At 38.1% G+C, this 19960-nt stretch overlaps 1 protein-coding gene across 1 annotated transcript; it reads left to right on the top strand.

Annotated features, from left to right (window-relative positions):
* The first annotated feature begins 3477 nt into the window (after positions 1-3477).
* Positions 3478-6453, top strand: LOC115971343. The gene is made up of 3 exons (XM_031091208.1): positions 3478-3752; positions 3858-6029; positions 6123-6453. The coding sequence occupies exon 2, from the start codon at positions 4108-4110 to the stop codon at positions 4780-4782; it is 675 nt and encodes a 224-aa protein (XP_030947068.1). The 5' UTR covers positions 3478-3752; positions 3858-4107; the 3' UTR covers positions 4783-6029; positions 6123-6453.
* Positions 6454-19960: the final 13507 nt, after the last annotated feature.

The following is a 19960-nucleotide window of genomic DNA, read 5'->3' as shown; positions in this document are numbered from 1 at the left end:
CTCTTTTTTAATCAAAATTTTCATTAAAAATGGGTCCTACAGTACTATTTACACATTTACAAATTATTTTGTTACAGTGTTTTCAATTTTCAGCAAAATAAACGATATCCAAACAAACTTTAAATATAGAGACCTTATTGCATGACTTTTGTGGGTCCGATATGTGTGGTGGTAGTTACAAAATTGTCTGCCAACGGGAGCTTGGCTGAGTGGGTAAGGCTCATTCATTTCATGCATCACACCTAGGTTTGAGTCCTGCTACCCGCAGGAGTCTGTTGGTGGGCATCCTTAGTGGGATTGACCCCCCACACGGTCTGGTAGGAAAACGGGTTGCGCCCATGCTGGACCAGCGCCCTGCCTGGGGTGTAATATAACTATAAAGGCTCCCATTTTTTTTTAACCAAAAAAAAAAAAAGTTACAAAATTGTCCCAAGTGGTCATCTATATTGCTACCCATACTTACTACAAGTCCGACAGATAAGTGACTTGGCTGGTGAAAAATCCAGAGTCACAAAATGAATTTTGTGTAAAGATTATAGTAGTACCCTTGACATCCTAATTTTTTTTTTTTTTTTTTATTAATAAAGATGTTCATGATTTAAATCCTTAACTATCAAATGTTTTATTTTTTTTACTTAATGAAAATTAACCTAACCGAATTTTTTTTTTTTTTTGGTTGAGAAGACCTGACCGACTTAAGTGGTGGCCTGTTTGGAAGTTAAAAAAAGGAGGGGGAGTAAAGTAGAGGGAGGGAGAGTAATTCAATTAGCTTAAGTTTTTAAAGGAAGTAGGGAGAGGAGTTTGGAGGAGTTTCAACCACTTTTAACCCTTCATTTTTAATTCCCCCAAATTGGAGAGATTTGGAGGGAGAGTAGAGTAGATAAATTATTGACTAGATAAATTTCTCAATTTACCATTTCTAAATTAATAATAGACCAATGTTGCAAGTCCATTTTTCAAATATGAGTAAATTTGTCTATTTTAATCATTTCCTCTCATCTTCATCCTAATTTTTAAAACATTCAAATAAGGGGAAGGGCTAATTACTCCATTCCCCCTTACTAATTTTAAAAACATCCAAACAAGGTGGAGGGGAACCATTCTCCTCTACTCTCTTCCCCTCTATTCTCCTCCCTTTCTAAACTTCCAAACAGACCAATAATCTTTTCTGGACCAATTAACTAGCACAATTTTGGTGAGTGAGTTGCATTTACATCTCTAAGGGGCATTACAAGGACCAAGTCAAATTGTGACATGGGATGACATAAGTGAGAGTGGGAAAAACAACAATGTAGCTTCCAAGGTAGAAATTAACCTTTGGGTGCCAACTACAGTAGATCATGGTAGGGGTGAATATGCAGGTGGGACAATGAGGCCCGAAGATTGAGGGAACCAAGGGGAATTTGGTGTACAAGTCCAAAAAAAAAAAAAAAAAACTAAAAATTAAAAACTAAAAAGGAATCCTATCACCAAACTGAAAACAAAGTTGGCAACTCAAATTTATTTTCATCAGCATAAAATGCCTAACTCTTCAACCTAAAATGATTGGTATAGGTGATAGGTTTTATACGTAATTCAATAACTAACCTGTGACTAATCTTAGGGTGCTCACAAGTCAAGTTGGATTATGAATCCGTTTAAATATAATTTATTTTGTTAAAATTAAAAATTGAAAACTAAAAACACGATTTTAGGTATTGTTCGTAGGATTTAGGGGTGTCAATTCGGGTTAGCGTGTCGGGTTCGTGTCGTGTCGAGGTAGGGGTATTAGACTAAATGGCTCAACCCTAACCCGACCCATTTAATAATCGTGTCAGGATCCTTCAACCCTAACCCGACCTGTTAATAAGGCGGGTTGACCTGACCCAACCCATTTGACACGTTTAATAAGCGAGTCGTGTTGGGTTGACACGAATGTAACACAACCCATTTCAACCTGCATAATATTAAATATAACATCCATCTATAAATTATTATTTTTTTACATCCCAAAAACCAGTGCATACACTTTAAGTTTTCGACCCACATTCAAAATAATATAGTTCAATAAAAATATAACATTCATCTAGAAATAAGTTCTTTACACTCCAAAAGAAGTGCAACACTTCAACCCAAATTCAAAATAACATAGTTTAATCAAAATAAAATAACATAGTTCAACAAAAATATAATATCCTTGGAACTCGCCAAATGCTAAGTATCAATATTGAAAGAATTTGAGCAAACAGTAGACTAATCTTGACTATGACCACGATTATCATCCATAGATTCTTTGTTGATGTCCAAGTTCATAACATCTTCCACAAGCTCATCCAATTTTAGAGGTTTAGGGTTTGTAGGGTTTAGAGATTTATGGTTTGTGAAGTTTTAATTTTCAATTACATCGCTTGTAAATTTTTGTAATTACTTACTTTTCTTTTTAAATTTAAAATATATGTTGGATATAAAAGGTATTTGACAAATATAAAATAAAATAATTATTTATTTGTTATACGAGTTAAACGGATTGTATTAACTGGGTCATTTCGGGTTTGACACAAATAAATTGGCGTGTCAAACGTGTCTATTGCGGGTTACGCGAGTTGACCCGCTTATGACACGTTTCTTATCGTGTCACTTTCGGGTCGACCCGTTTATGACCCAAACCCATTAAGGCCCAACCCTAACCCGGAAAAAACTGTGTTGGGTTCGTGTCGTGTTCGCGGGTTGGGTCGAACATTGACACCCCTAGTAGGATTCACAGGAAAGATAGAGAGACGACAAAGTCAACCAACTGTGATTACTGTTCATAAACAGTAATTATTGTCCCCCTAAACACGTGTAACAGTAAAAAAAAAGAGAGAGAAGAAATGCAACCTCCGGATCCAAACCGCACCTATGTTTAGTGTCAATCTACCACTTAACCCAACTTTGTTGAGTCAACTTTTCTTTCCACGATTATCTTTGGACAACTCCGACATAGTCTTCCACCTCTTATCTTTGACTCAGTGATTAGGTGTCAAATGAGTGGTGATGAAATGAAATTAAAGAATAAAATCCATAAACCATAAATCTCGCTATGTTGCCATTTATGTAGAATGTAAAGAGTCAATGAGGACCAAAGGTCTTCAATCTCGTTCTAAGCTCAATAGCGTTAGACATAGGGCCAAAGATCTTTAATTTCCTTTGGGTTTCAATGACATTGTGCAAAAGACCGAAGGTCTTTGATCTCTTTTTGGGCGGTAATGGTGATGAGCAAAGATCTGAAGGTCTTCAAATATTTTTTAAGGTTTAACAGAGAGAGAGAGAGAGAGAGATTAGGGGATGGATATTGGATGGGTGGAGTTAATCGGGTGAGAGTGTCGTGTCGTGTCATCCACTTGACATCCCTTATCTATAAGAAGGGTAAAACAGTCATGATTCAGTCAAAGTAAATAAAAATATCTACGCATCACCAATCCAAAAAAAATGCCATTCTCGTAAATCAAGTGAAATCCAAGCCCACTCTTCCCCCCCTCACCAGTAGCAGTACTTGTACTACACGATATGATATGATGTGAAATGACACATCCACGACGACTGTATGTGTGTGAGAGAGAGAGTCATTTCTCAGATTCAACCCTTGTTTCAGTTTTTTCCTCTAACCCCTCTAATTCCATTTCCATTTCCCCAAAATTCACACACAAAAACCTAACTTTTAGTTCTCAGATTCAGCAACAGAAAATCAACAATTTCTCACTCTGATTCTCTCTTCTCCTCCTGGCTCCTTCACGGTAATTTTTTTTCTCCACTACAAACTCACAAAATGGAAATTGAAAATCCAAACTTTCTTTTTCTTCTTCTGATTCTCATTTCTGTGTTTGTTTTTGCTTTTACAGTGATTCTGATTGGTTTCTCTGAAGATCTGATTCAACGAGTTTGGCTGAATTCGCTTGTTTGATTTTCGATTTCGGTGTATTATGGCGAAGATCTACAAGTTTCAGTGGTAAAAAAGCTGTGATTTTTTTTTCTTTGTTTATTGTATAGTAGAGTGAGAAAATTTACCAGATCTAGTAGTTGGTTTACTTTTACCGGGACCGAGTTGACTCGGACGAGTTGTTACAGTGGTGACTCAGTGAGTTGTTAGTAATGGAGACACTCGTCGTTGTGGCTCAGCATAGAAACCACCACCACCACCAATACTATAGTAGTAGTAGTAACGGTAAGGCCCATGGGTCGGGTCGGTTCGGTTTCCGATTCGGATCATCGGTGCCTTCTACAGGGATCAATTGCCGGAGTTACCAATCTGGGGCAGGTATACTCCCAACCCCATTCAAGGCTTTCTATTCTCCTGTAACCAAACATACCTGTTCACCATCATCACCACCTTCACAGTCACACTCTTCATCTGATTGCAACACCACACACACTAGTGCCAAAAGCACTCCTATTGATATTGTGAAGAAAGGTTGTGAGAAAGAGAGTGCTTTTATTGGTAATGAGAGTGCCACTGGTTGTAGTTGTGAGTGTGGGTGTGGGAGGAGTGGGGGTCTCTCATTTTGTGAGCTCTGGGCTGGACCCACTTACTCAAACTCACCACCCCCGAGTTCTCTGCCCATACCCAAGTTTTCGCTCAAGCCGAAACGGACTGTGTCACTTGATTTGCCATCTGGGTCGGATTTGGTGGCAGATAACAACCACCACCCAATTGCTAAGTCTGCACCCCCATCACCTACTAGGGAGCATAGCAATTGCACAAGGGATATGTTTGCGACCAAGACTCTGCGTCGCATTCTCAATCTTGATGTTGATGATGATGAGTGAGTGGTAGGGGCCATTCTTTGGCTCCTGTAAATAGGTTTAGCTTTGAAAATGGGTTAGTGTTAGATTGTATATAGAGTGAATAAATTGGTTGGCAATGTTAGTCGGTATGTTCAAGTGTGTTTAGCTTTCAGTAGTGGTGCCCAATGGTGATGGCTGTGGTGGGTCGACAATCTCCGGATTCCTTAATTAGAATTAAGGTGTAGATGGGAATTTGGAATTGGACTTGGCTGTGGTGGGTTGATAATCTCTGGATTTCGTATTAAGAGTTGTGGTGGCGATGGGGATTCAGAAATGGAAGACTTGGCTGTGGTGGGTCAACAATCTCCGGATTTTGCATTAAGAATTGAGGTGTAGATGGAAATTCAGAAATGATAGAGTTGGATTTAGATGATGGATGTATCTCTATGAGAGAGGTAGGTTATACTGTATGGGGTTTTGCGATACGGATGGAAGCTAACTTGGGAGGTTTACGAAGTAGAAGGGGGGAGAAATGAATGGGAATATACTTGAATCATTGCTGGTGCTGTTCTTTGCAATGGGATGGAATGGCAGAGTGCTGTTCAATCTATTGGACCTGAAGGAAATCATGTTTCTAGTTGAATGTTGGAAATTATGATTTCAAGTTCTTGGAAAAGTTCCTTACAGAATTGTTAATTTTCACTAGTCTGTTCCTACTTCTTAGGTTTAGGTCTCTGGTTTCAGACACTGTATATACTGTAGAATCTTGAACTCGCTATCTTAACAAACCCTGTAGGCTTCTGTTTCATTTTTGTTACCATAAGCTTCTTTTCTTATTCTTAAAACTTTAGCATCCTTCTTTTTTCTGAATAGCCTAATTGATTAGTCTCTTTCTTCCATGGATCAAAGTTGCCAAAATTGGCTGCTCAGATAATCTCCCTTCCTATAGATTCTTACCTACTTATCAATATTCTCCCCTCTTCATACTCGCTGTTTCTTTTGTTTGTTTAGGATCTGACTCCTTTCTGTACACTTTACAAGGTGTTCATTCCCTTCACCATTTTCCTGTTTTTTATGAGGGAAAAGTGGGAAGCGATAGGGATAGTAGTAGTCTGCTGCTTCTGCTTCTTCAGTTAGTAGGCCTAATCCGTGTTGCTCTTTACTCTTGTAAGCCTTTTGTGGTCCTCTTGTAGTTTCTTGTTCTTTTGAGTGCAGAGAGTCCTTTCCTCTTGATTTCTGTAAGGCTCATCTTCATTGGAGGTTGTTGATCGTACCAAGCCATGCACAAGGTAATGCAATCTTGAATTTTTATATCCTATGCAATAGTATTTTTTGTAGCACCATCTAATTGCTATTGTTTTTTCTCAACATTTGTGAAACAGGAGACTGTCGGAGAAGCTGGCTTCACTAGTAGGATATGTTTGTGCTGGATCCAGTGTGTCTACATAAGTCTTGTGAGGAGCTTGCATGAAGTTTCTTCGTGTTGTTGCTTCTGTTAGATAAATGCATAATGTGCAAGTTTGGTTGTATGGTCTTTTGTTCTATGAAACCCTTTAAAGTAGCAAAGTCTATTTGTAGCGTTTGACTAAGTTGTTGTCATCTTATCCATTTTCATGTTATATTTGATGCTAGTATTTTCTTGTTTTTCATTTAGGTTGATGTTTTGCCATCAGTCTGGATTGTGATATATTATTATTTCTAGTATTAATGTTATTATGTGCTCAATTATGATCTACTGCATTATTGCTAGTGGTACAAAATCTTGGTTTGGAACTTTCTTAATTTGAATGACCCTTTCAAAGCCAATTTGAGTGTCCAGTGGGTTGGGGAGGGATAAATGAGTCTCGTGCCAATTGTATACAATAGGTGATTATCAGAGTAGATATCAACCCCCCCCCCCCCCCCCCACAAAAGTATCCCTTGGCTGCTTTACCAAAAATTGTGCTGATTTTAAGAACTTGAACAAATCTTTGGTGTATTTTTTGCTCTTTTTGTGTGTGGCAATGTATAACTTAAAGAACCTAATGCAGGGTCTGATTGAGAACAGTTTATTTAGTTGAAATTGAAAACATTTTGCTGAGAAAGTGTAGAAAAAAAAGTTAAAAGCTAATTGAATAGTATAATGAGATTCATAAATATTATCAAAAAGAAGTTAAAAACTCAAATAAGTTAAAGCTTACAGGCTCATGTCAAACAGGCTCGCAATGTAAATCATGATTCTGAGTTTTAAATCATGAGCTCTTTTGTATGACACCATTGTTCTTCTGCACGCCAGCTGTGGCAAAGGCAAACCTTTTATTCTCTCTCCCTCTCTATCTCTCTCACTCACTAACGCGTGCTCGTTGTTGGATATGGTAATTTGCTTTTTTATTTTATTTTTTTGGATTCTGAAAAGATTGTGATTTTATTGTGTAAACACTGATTCCTGGGGTTGTTTATTATTTTATAGACGTTAATGTAAAAAGCGTCTTATTTTCCTTGAGTTGGATTGAAATAAAAATTTCTACTTATCACAGGCAGCTGCACATGAACGGGTACATTGATGTTTGATGCTGTCTGTGTGATGCTTTAAAATTTGAAGGGTGTGGATTTTGCTCACTGCTAAGACTCATTCACTTGCTGACAGCTAATCTGGACATGGGGGTCCAAAAGTTTAATAAATCCTATACTTAAATCCATTGGTGAGGTTACGATCATCCTGGTGCCTTTCTTGTCCCCAAATTCCTGGGCATCTTATGCTTAGATACTTTCTTTAATCTTTACCCTTTAGCATGCGCTTTGCAAAGGCACTTTTAACAAAAAAAAAGAATGATTTTGTTCCGTTGAAAAGGAAAAATGAAACCAGAAGAAGCTTTGAAGGGTTCTGGGTGGGTGAACTATACCTCCTTTTGTGTCACATACTCACTATTATCGGAGAACTGTTTGAATCTTTAACCGTTCAGTCTACTCAACGTCCCAGAGCATCTATCCTATCATTATGACATTTGGTACTGAAGTTCAATGGCCAATATAGTCAAACACATTTTCAGTCATGCTCTCAATTCTCAATTGCAAAATACTATCAGTAGACTTTACTGGTAGAATCCTAGTATGAGTCTCGGTTAATTAAGTTGGATAGAACTTGATCATGGTGTTCAATTCACGTGATAAAGTACCTGGACACTTACATTAAAGTGTCAAATTTACAATTTTATATGCCACTTTAAAGCATTTGGTACTCGGTCCAAAAACAAGGGTGGGTGGCTCGGCTGCTATATTAATCAGTTTATGAAACATGCATTATATCTGCACAAGAATCTTTTTCTAATAAAAGGGTTCCTAAGATTTTCTACTGTGAACCAATGCAATAACTCATATTTGGATTTTGGTATTGCATTATAGAGTGTTTGCTGGTATATATCTGCAGTTTGATGTTGGCATGATTGTTGAAATATTGCGTAGCATGTGATTGATGATGAGGTCTTGGAGTGCCAACACCACCGATCACATAATGAATCAATAAGTCATCTTCCAACTATTTGAACATTAACGTTGTAGTACATCAATTTGTCCTTTTGGTTGCCACTAGTATTTACTATTTTCCTTACATGTATTGTGATGTTTGCCACTACTATCCTTCTCTAATATGCATTGGCTACAATTTTGTGAGCTTTGAATCACGAATGAAGGGTCATTTTCATAGCAGAGAAGCAGAACTACAAGCCGAAAAGAAAACCAAAATTTCAAGCGACAGACAAACGAACCAAGAATGTTAACCAACCACATGTAGTAAACAGGATCAAACAGTTTGAACAGGGACGTCTCCGGCATAGCTAACCTTTCTGTCCTGCTCAGTGTCTTTTATCTCCTACAAGAAGCAATTCTAATCTGACATGTAATTTTCTGATATAAAACTCTCATCCCTGTAGGCCTGAAGTACCAAGCATAATGCGGTGCATCCAAGTTTCATCATAGTTACAGTAAATAGTCTTCCCAACAGACTAATTGCCAAGTGTTGATGGCCATTTCGGAAGCCCACGTGGAAGGGAGAGGCCCAGCAACACGGATAGAAAAGAGTTAGCAAACTGATAGAAAACCCATTAAGCCCAAGTGACAGGAATAATAGATCACAGACCCATGAGATGAACATATGGGCCTTGAAGAGGTAAATGGGCTTAAAGGAGTCCAAATAGAGAGAAAAGCAAACAGTGGGCAGTATATGATGTGAAAAAGTGAGAATGGGCCACGGCAGGCCCAAAGTATTGAAAACAAAGAAAGTAAGGGGTTGATGGCTGTTGAGGGTCATTTGTGAGAATCCAAGTAGAAAGAAGAAAAGCCCAACAATAAGGGCAGCAAAGAATTGGCAAGCAAATGGCAAAACCATTAGGCCCAAGCAGCAGGAATAATGGATCAGAGGCCCATGAAATAAACAAATGGACCTTGAAGAGGCAAGTGAGCTTAAAGAAGCCCAGAAAGAGAGAAATAGCATACCCATGAGCAGTATATGATATAGAAAAGTGAAAAATGGCTATCGCAGGCCCAAAGTAATGCAAACAAAGAAAGTAAGAGCATCTTCAGCAGCCTCTCTAAATTTTTGCCTAATTTTTACCTGTTTGGAGAATGAACAGTGACATTTAGCTTTTAGCTACCCACTTTTTCAAATATACTTTCCAACAGATTCTCTATCTTATTTAAATATTATTTCATCATTTATTGTTTATTCTTTTTTTAATCATCATTTATTCTTTTTTTAACAACTATATTTTTCAATAAGAATTGCTATGTTCACAACATTTTACGCAATACTTTCACAACAAAATTTATGTGGAAAGTTATTACTAGTTCTAATTTGAACCCACCACTGAAATTATTTTTTACTTGCCAATATTAACTAATAAAAATCTATTACTTAAAATTTATTGAGAAAATATTGTAAAAATATTGTGGTAGTATTTTTCAATTAGGATTTTTTATTTTTCCTTTTATCTCTTTTTTTCCTCCACACGTTTCTTTTCTTTTCTTTTTTTCCTCTTTTTTTCTCCTCCACACCTTTCCCTTATCTCTATTCTTCTCTAGCACTTTCTCTGGAGCACCTTTTTTTTTTTTTTCTTTTCTTTTCTTCTCTAGCAGCGGCTGGAGCACTTTTCTTCTCTAGCAGCACTTCAGCTGGAACACTAGGAGCACTTTTCTTTTTTTCTTTTCTTCTCTAGCAGCACTTCGGCTGGAGCTCTCTCTCACACATGAAGATCGTCCGCTTGTCCTTCTCCCACCACCGCATATCCTCCTCCCCACCGAGGCTCAGATGGGTCAACTTTGTTTTTTTTTTTTGGTTCTAATTTGATTAGTTTTAAAATTGTGATTTGAGTTTGTATTTTGATTGAGACTGAGTTTAGAGATGTTTGAGAGAAAAGATCAAGAATAGTTTTGTTGTTACCGTTGTGATTATTGAGTGAAAATTAAAAATTTTAATCGGTTGTGATTATGGAGATTGAATTAATTATTTTGCTCATGAATAGGTCTCTCTCTTTTCTTTTTCTTTTTTTCTGATTTCATTTGGTTTATGAGAAAAATTGTTTTCATGTTTGGATTGTATTCTGCGTTTTGTAGCCGTTGAGATAAAGAAGAGAGAAAGAGAGTGAGGAAGAAAGAGAAAGGGAGGAAAGAGAAAAAAATATTTTTTTAATTCAACCGGTATTAGTTTAATGAGAAATAATCTTTGCAAAAGCTACAGTGATTGCTACAGTGCTCTCCAGGCCTGGAGAGCTACTGTAGTAAATCTAAAAAAAAAAATGGAGATGCCGAGGCTGTTGGACTTCATTTTGGGCGTGAATAGTGGCTTTTTTCTCCAAAATTTAGAGATGCCTAGCCCTGTTGGAGATGCTCTAAGGGGTTCATGGCAGGCCCATGAACCCTAAGGATGAGAATAAGGTAATTGGGCCAAGGAAGCCCATGGGAATGCAGAGTTAGTAAAAGGGTCAAGGAAGCCCAAAGAAAGCAAGTGGGCCAAGGATGCCCAAGAGAAAGATAAAAGGGAGACAGGAGCCCATAAGTAGGAAAACCAATGGCCATACCAAGCCATTAGGGGAAAAAGTAAACTGCTGGCCTAAAGAGACCTAGCAGGATTGAGTCATTACAGTAGGAATAACAGAACAATATGGTAGGAAATGAGGGAAATCAAGAAGTGGGCCAAAGAAATATAAGGCCCATCATCAAATAAGGCCCAGCTCCTAAAAGGAGCGGGAAATCAAAAAACAACCCACATAAAAGGTTAAAGAAAACGGACGGCAGGCTATGCAGGCAAGCCTCTAGACCATGGTAGACGAAAGAGCAGCAGGCAGATTTTGGACACATATGGAAAGAAGGCACGCGCAAGGCCTAAGCACCACCAACCTGTACCTAGCCAATACGGGGTATGGTGAGGTTGGGGGTCAGAGATTCAAAGGGCATGGTTTGGTGGTGGGGAGAGGGAAAAAATCTATTTTTGAGGTTCCAGCTCAGGCTCTTTCAGGGAAGTGTCCTGCTGGGATGACTTACTACCCAAAAGAAGCAAGCTGAGTTAGAACCACTAGGTGCATGCCATGAGGGATAGGAAGAGAGAAAGAACCCAGACCGTAACAGAAAAGGGTGTCATGACAGACAAACAAACAAAATACCCTTCTTTGTTTGGTGATGAGGGGATGGCACACAGACGGATCAGTGGTAGTCGGCTAGTACACCCAGACCAGACAAAGGAGGTTAAGGGTTAAAACAGTAAAATCCGGTCATGGTAGGCACTATAAAAAGAGGATCTTGCCGTGAACAGAAAAACAGAGCAACAACGGGAACCATAACTAAGAAATAGGAATTTGAAAAAGAGACACCAAGAAATAGAAAAGAAACGAGTGGGAGGGAAAGAAAGAAAACAACCAGAAAGAAAATAAAGTGAGAATTAGAACGGCAGGCATGCATCGATAGATGGATTCCCTCTCTCCCTCGCAAAATCTTGCTCTCTGTTAAAGGGCCTCTGTGCATAAACCATTCAGGTCTATTTCTCTCAGGGCAGTTAATCTCCACGGCAGGACTTTTCCTGAGAGATTAATTGCGTTGAGAAGGAACGTTCTTTCCTCTCTAGTTTTGCTTATGCGGACCAGATTTTAGTTGATTTCTTCATCTTTTGATTAACCCATACATATTACTATTTGTCCCCCTTTTGTTCGTTCTTTTCCTTCTGTAAAAGTGATTATTATTACTATAATTGTGTTTGAGGATTGTTTGGTCATTTTCTACTGAGTAGCCAGATATTTTATTTATTTTATTATTATTATCATGTCTGTCTGCCACAACTTGTCTGAAACAGTTCTGCTTGCCGCAAGCACGTTCCTGGCAAACCAGGCTTAGTTTGCGCACAAGCCAGACCAACTTGAGTTGCAGCTGGACTGGTCCCAACTCCCTTATCCAGAAAACTTTGGCCTAGTGCAGCAAGAAGCAGCCCAACACCACTAGCACAACCCACCATTAGCACAGCCCACCACTTCACAATGGCAAGCCCATGAATCCCAAGGATGAGGGAGAATGTAATTGGGCCAGGGAAACCCAAAGAATTCAGTGAAAGCCCAAGGGAATGCAAAGTTAAGAAAAGGACCGATGAAGCCCAAGGAAAGCAAATAAGCCCGGGATGCCCAAGGGAAAACAAATGGGACACAAGAGCCCGCCAATGATATAATAAAAGAACCAATGGCCGTACTGGGCCATTGGGAGAAGGATAAACGGCAAGACCAAAGAGGTCCAGTCAGATTAAGGCAAAACAACTTTGCAGCAGGAATGATAGAATGGTATGGTAGGAGATGGTAGCAGGAAAAAAGGGTGGGCTGAAGAAAAGCAAAGCCCACCGTCAAGCAAGGCCCAGCCCCAGAATAGGGCAAGCCATAAAGGAAAGGGAAACCAGGAAATAGTCAAAAACGGACGGCAGACTGTGCAGGCCAACCACGGCAAACGCATGAGCAGTAGGCAGATTTTGGACATATATGGAAGAGAGGCATGCGCAAGGCCCAGACCTCACCAGCCTGTACCCAGCCAATACAGGATACTATGAGGTCATGGGTCAGAGGTAAGAAGGGTATGGTTTGACGGTGGAGAGAAGGAAAAAACCTATTTTTAGGTTCCTGCTAGGGCTCTTTTAGGGGATGTGTCCTGTTGAGATGACATACCACCCAAAGGAGCAAAACTGAGTTGGAAACACTAGGTGCATGTCATGAGGGATAGGGAGAGAGTATGCACCCACACCATAGCAGGAAAGGGTATCACAGTAGACAAACAAACAAAATAGTCTTCTTTTGTCTAGCGATGGGGAGTGGCACATAGACGAACCAATGGTGGTCGGCAAGTACACCCGGACCAAACAAAGGTGGTTAAGGGCTAAAATAGTAAAATCCGGTCACGACAGGCACTATAAAGAGGCCATTGCCGTGTATAGGAAGGGGGACAACAAGCACCACAGTATTGGAAACTTGAAATCCAGGAAATAGAAAACAAGGATTAAGAAAAAGAAGTAGAAAGAAAAAAGATAAGAAAGGGGAAATATTAGAAAATGAGGAAAGAAAAAGATAGAAAGTTAGAATGGCAAGCATGCATCAATAAGTTGATTCCCTCTCTCCCTCTAAAAATCTTGCTCTCTGCTAGAAACAAAGGGTGATCTTATGTACCAATCATTCAGATCCGCTTCCCTCAAAGTGATTAATTTTCACGGCAGAATCTCCCTGAGAGATTATTCACTTTGAGAAGAGGCATTCTTCTCTCTTTAGTTTTGGTCCTACGGATCAGATTTAATCTGATTTATTTCCTCTTTCAATCAACTCATATACTACCCACTTGTTGCCCTTATTTTTCTTATAAAATAATTGTTAAACTGTGATTATCTTTTCTTAAGTAGGGATTATCTGTTTACCTTAATAAAGATCTCAAAGTACTTTATTTTATCTTGTTATTATCATATATGCCTACCACAACCCATCTGAAACAGTTCTGCCCGCCGTAAGTGTGCTTCTGGCAGACGAGGCATAGTTTGCACACAAGTTGGACCAAGTTGAGTTGCAGTTGGACTGGTCTCAACTCCTATACTCAGAATACTTTGGCTCAATACCGTAGGAGGCAGCCTAGCCCACTTTAACCAAAAAAGGCCCGCTACACCGAGTAATAGAGCAAACTTTCAAATGAATCTACCAAAGTCACATCTATATTCTATATATATCTAAAAGCTAAGACATAGAATTTAATATTGCTATACTCTTGTTGAGCTACGTCATACTTTAAAAAAAAAAATTCCTTTATGATTTTTCTATTTTATTTTATATAAAATAATTAAATATAGTTCATGGACAAACCTATTAATGCACTCCATTACTATTCAACATGTTACTATTCATTTGTTTTAAATGCAAATATTTGACTATTCAGCTACTTAAATTGATTTCAACTTTTCATTTTCTTTTTTCTATTTCAAATAATTGTTAAAATTGAATAATTCATTATCTTTTTAGTGGATATATGCACATGTTTGACTATTCATTACAAATGTTACTATTTATTAGATGCAAATATTTGATTATATTCAACTACCCAAATTGATTTCAACTCTTTGTTTTCTTCTTTCCAATTTCAAGTAATTGTTAAAATTGAATATTTAAAATTTTCATCTTCCTATTCTAAAAAAAAAAAAAAAAAAACAAACTCTTCTTCTCTTCCTCCAACCTTTGCTCCCTACTACTCTTTACTTTATTGTTAAACTTCCTTCATCATTTTCTCTTTCTTATTTTTTGACTCTTCTTTTCCCCATCTTATTTTGTATAAATTTGATATCAGTTATTCCATTCAATCCATATTTTTTTTCACACAAAAACTGTGAGTACTCTCTCTCTCTCTCTCTCTTGCTTGATTTTTGTTCTTTCCTATAACTCTAATTTAGGTTGATGGTTTTTTTATTTAATTTTTTGTCTTGTATTTTTTAAATTTCTTATCACAAATCACTCTTATAGCTTTGATTGAATTTTGGTTTGGGTTAATATGTAGTTTTTTTTTTTTTAATAGAAATTTGAGTTTATACATGGCTACAAATTTGAATGTGCCTACCGATGGACTTCCACTAAACAGAAATGTATTCACAATGTTTTTAGCTTCATATACTTCTTTGGTAATGTGAATTTGAGAAAGAGAAAATAGTAGGCAAATGATGTATGGTCTTTCATAATCCCCTATGTCTTGAAGAAAGTGGAGGACATATTAGTCTCCCTTCTACTGGAATTTTGTATAGAAAGCATTTTGCTATAAGTTCCTTCACTTTTTGTATTGTTGCTGGGATTGAAAGTTCTCTTCTGCCTGGCTAAACAACTAGAGATAGACATACAAATACTTTTGGAGAAGGCTGATATGGCTCTTAAAAAGTACAAGATGCATATGGTTGTGGCAAATGAGGTTTTAACTTACAAAGACGAGGTTGTAGTTGTTACAAGCAATGAAAAGATATCAGTTCGCCGTTACAAGACTCAAGTTGATGATGTTGTGGAGAATCCCCTAATTAGACTTTTTGTGGAGTGACATTCAGCTTATGTTGAGAAGCCGGATTTATGATATCTAAGCCTAAAATATCATCAACTGTTTAATATAACAGACATTTACCAAAAATTGCTCTATGGTTGCAGGTCCCTATGATAATCATTTGGATTATCTGGTAGGTTGACTTGCCTCTATAGTCTACACTGTGACAAAAAATTAATAAAATTGTTTTATTTGTAGAGTATCAAAAAAGTCAAAAAATATTCTGTGTAGTAATTTTGTATTGTTGAATCTCATGTGTCTGGTTAAATTTCTTTTAGAAATCTTATGTGTTTTTCTCAAATCTATTTGTTATTTTTATTTTGGTCATTTTATTACAAATAATTAGCATCTCCACCATCAAATTTTTAGTTAATTTAAACTTTCTTGGTAAGTTTTTACTTTGCTTAGTTGATCATCTTTTCTAAAAATGCCAAAAAGAGAATAAGATAAAATATAATTTACTCTAGAGCATCATTATGCTATTAATGTATTTATGTATAGGTACTTAAGGAATTTTTTCTTTTTGCATTTTATTTTATTTTATGTTTCGACTTTATGAGATATGATTTATTGGTAATGATTGTAGAGGGCCTTTTTGTGGTTCAAGTGGACTGGGCTGCCTTCTGCGGTATTGATCCCAAGTATTCTGAGTAAGGGAGTTGAGACTGGTCAACTGCAACTCAATTTGGTCCGGCTTGTACGCAAACTATGTCTCGTCTGCCAGAAGCACGCTTACGACGGGCAGAACGTGGTGCTTATCCTCTGTTTCTGCCGCAAAAGTAACTTTTCTCCAGTTTCTGCCGCAAAAGGAGCTTTTTTCCAGTTTCTGCCGTAAAAGGAACTTTTCTCTAGTTTCTGCCACAGGACTGACTTTTTTGCTATGTAGGAAACTTTCTGCTGTGTGATAAAGCTTCCTGCTATGCAGTAAAGCTTTCTGCTGTGCATTTGAAGTTGTTCGCTGTGCATTAAAGCCTTCTACCATGCAGTAAAGCTTTCTGCCGTGCAGTAAACTTTCTACCGTAAAGCCTTTTGCTGTGCAATAAAGCTTTCTGCTGTAAAGCCTTTTGCTGTGCAATAAAGCTGTCTACCGTGCATTAAAGCTGTCTACTGTGCTTCAAAGCTATCTGCTGTGCTTTAAAGCCTTCTGCTGTGTAGTAAAGCCTTTTGCAATGTGAATGACTACTCTTCATTTTTACTACAGAAATACTTTTTTACTTCCTGCACATAAACAAATCTAAAACCCAAAAAAAATACCCATCAAACAAATATTAGTTTAAATGGGTTAGCATATTCTCAAATATATACATACATTTATGAGTATATATACTTATACGTATTTACATATACATATATAAAATATATTTTGCAGAACATGAGAAACAAGATATATGTATATATACTTATGGCAGGATAATGATTAGTTTGTGTCAAAAGTAAAACACGTAATAACAAATAAAGAAAAAAGCTTTAGCAGAAAAGCTTTAGCTAGTATAATAGCTAACACGGTAAATATAGTGAAAAGGTGCTACAAAAGAATAACTAGTATAAAACGTAAATATACCACAGCAGGACAACTGATGCAGCAAACGTGATAAAAACGTGCTACGGCAGAATGACTAAATACAACAAATATAATTTATAATGAGAGAAATCAAATATATTTGCAATCAAAATCAAGTATTGAATCTTCCCATAGGATAAGTAAACCAAGAAAGAAACCAAACTCCAACTTGAACAACCTTGTCATAGGTTTTTGCCATCAAAGTTGTGCATTTTGGAGAATAGGCCTAAATGGCTACTATCTATTACTTTTGGGGACATCAAAGAGTGGGTTTGCTAAGAGGGAGGGAAAAGATGATCTATTGATGCATGCCCCTATTCCTGCCATATTTTCTCTCTTTGTTTTACCACTTTCTTTCTTTCTCTTCGTTCTTTCTTTACTCTTAGTTTCTTATTACTCTCCTGCCGTGGGTTGTTCCCCCTTTTTGGTCTTTCCTTTTCCTAGGTACCTCTCTCTGGGTGCTTACTACTCTCTTACGATGAGTTTTCTCCCTTAAGTGCTTCCTTCCATTGGGTCTCCTTATTTTAGTGTTTTTCTCTCTTTCCCTGTTTTTTCCTCCTCCTCCTGGTCCCCTTTTTTCTACTGTGGTTACCTTCCTTTTATAGCAAATTGATTCAATGAGATTTCTCCCTTTTACCCACCAACTATTTTTGGTTTGTTGTGGGCATCATTTCAAGATTATTCACTCACCCATTAGTTGCCCCTGCCATTGCTCAGTACATGTTTGCTGCAATGCTACTCATTTCACTACAAAATTCCCTTTTGTTTGTTCCACCTGTATACCTCTACCTCTATGTGACTAAATAAGGATTGAGCTACCTCACTACCTAGCTCTATGGCATGCATTTGATGGTCCCAGCCATTTATTACTTCTTTTGGGTAAAATACTATCCCAGCAAGATATATTTCCAAAAGAAGTCACGGCAGGAAACCAAATATAGACCCTCTTTTCCCCCCACCACCAAACCAAACCCTCTGAATCCCCTTGACTGTGGGCCCACCTCCCTTGTATTGGCTGGGTACAGGTTAGTGGTGCCTCGGCCCTTCTGTGTTTGTCTCCCACGTCGTTTCTGCCGTAGCAGATTAGCTTTGTTTTGTTCTGCTGCGTGGCTGTCTTATTTCTTCACGCGTTTCCTACTGTGTTTTGTCATTTCCTTTAGTCTGACTCTTCCTTCACGCAATTCCTGCTGTTGACACTTCCTGCTGTTCCTTGTTTCTTTTCATCCTGCCTTTTCATTTTAGTTTTCACACCTATCTTTTATACAAAAGGATTTGGGCCTTTGTGGACCAAATAATGTTGACTGGATCAAAAGGGTCTTGGGCCCAATTTATCTTCATCTGCCGGAGCCATTCTGTCAGGGAACTATATTCTGCGGCAGATCTATATTCTACGGCAGATTTGCGTTTTGTTATAGATTGCTTTCCCTTGCATTTCTTTCTTTAGAGCTCTTTTGCTCTTTGGTTTTCTTGGTGGGCCTTTGGGCCTTGCTTTTCATTGGGTTTTCTTCCTCATGGGCTTTTGGATATGGATTTGCAAAAATGGGTATCAACATTCAGCCCCCTGAGCATATGGATTGCTCCTTCAATTCGTATGCGAAAACTTATGCAGTTTTCTTTCGTGGGTTGTTTCACAACTCACATGCTAATGCCTCTCTTCTTTTTTTCGCGGGCCTGTTGTTTCAACCTTTACTCTCCTTAGGCAAATCATTCTCTTTCTTTCTGCAAATTCATGACCCTCCAAGGGTAGCCAAAAAAAGTTTCTCTTCATGCGGGTGGTGGTTTTGTTGCTGTCACCCTAAAGCGAGTTTAAAGCAAACTTTGCCTCTTTTGGGCCTGCTGTATGCTTTCCTTCTTCCAAATTTCAGTAGCCTAGTACTATCATTGGGTTTGTACTTATGCTGTTTTGGGCTTCCTTGGCCCATTTCATTGCTTTTGGGCTCCTTTGTCCCATTTTATTCTTTTGGGCATCCTCGGCCCGTTTCATCACTTTTGGGCTCCTTTGTCCCATTTGGGCTCCTTTGACCCATTTGTTTTCCCTTGGGCGTCCTAGGCTCATTTGCTTTCCTTGGGCTTCCTCGGCCCTTTTCCTAACTTAGCATTACCATGGGCTTTTACTAACTTCATTGGGCTTCCTTGGCCCAATTACCTTATTCTCATCCTTGGGGCTTATGGACTTGCCATCAACCCCTTATTTTATTTGTTTTCATTACTTTGGGCCTATTGCGGCGCATTCTCACTTTTTCACATCATATACTGCCCATGGTTTGCTTTTTCTCTCTTTCCGGGCTCCTTTAGGCCCATTTACCTCTTCAAGACTCATTTGTTTATCTCATGGGCCTGTGATCCATTATTCCTACCATTCGGGCTTAATGGTTTTCTTCTCAATTTACTAACTCTTTTCTTCCCATATTGTTGGGCTTCTTCTTGCTATTGGTCCCCTTGCCAAAGTGGGCATCAACACTACCCTCATTCAAAGGGATTGTCAATGATGATGATGTGTGCATCCTTCTCTTCTTCATCATTCCCTTGCTTGTTTCTTGGTTTGCTTCTTGGAAATTTCTTGTGATCTTGGACTTCTGCAATGGTACTCATTTCTTTATGTCTGCGGCAATTTGTATACTTATTTCTTCACATTTCTGCAGTAGCACGTACTCATTTCTTCACTTTTGGGGGACAAATACTCATTTTTCTGCTTCCGCAGAATATGTAGACACTTTCTGCTGCAATACATGCACTTATTTCTCTTCGTTAATACACCTCTTACTCTACTTCTGCTAGAGCAGCATCTATACTGTAGGAAGTGAAGGTTGTGGCAGAATCTGCGGTAAAAGAATTAGGCTTGACTGCTTCAGCTAACTTACTTTCCCCACGTATTCCTCTAAGTGTGTAGATCAAAGGGTGGCTTCGCTCCCTTTTCTTGTGCCTTCTTCTTCTCTTTGCATTCAGATATCTTCATTTCTTTTGCTCAAAACAAAACATAGAGCTAACATTGCAAGCCCTCATCATAGTAGAGTACTCTTTCATTTGTTGATAATACTTTCTGCCGTGTTGAAGAAAACACGTATTCTTTGCTAAGATGAAGTTTCTGCGGAGAAGGATGTTGGGTCTTGT

This window comes from Quercus lobata, chromosome 12, assembly GCF_001633185.2.
Source record: "Quercus lobata isolate SW786 chromosome 12, ValleyOak3.0 Primary Assembly, whole genome shotgun sequence".
Taxonomy (NCBI): Eukaryota; Viridiplantae; Streptophyta; class Magnoliopsida; order Fagales; family Fagaceae; genus Quercus; species Quercus lobata.
The sequence above is the reverse complement of the archived record's forward strand: the minus strand, read 5'-3'. Positions and strand labels throughout refer to the sequence as shown.

Coding starts and splice junctions, on each gene's coding strand:
- LOC115971343 (XM_031091208.1), top strand. CDS start 4,108: ATGGAGACACTCGTCGTTGTGGCTCAGCATAGAAACCACCACCACCAC.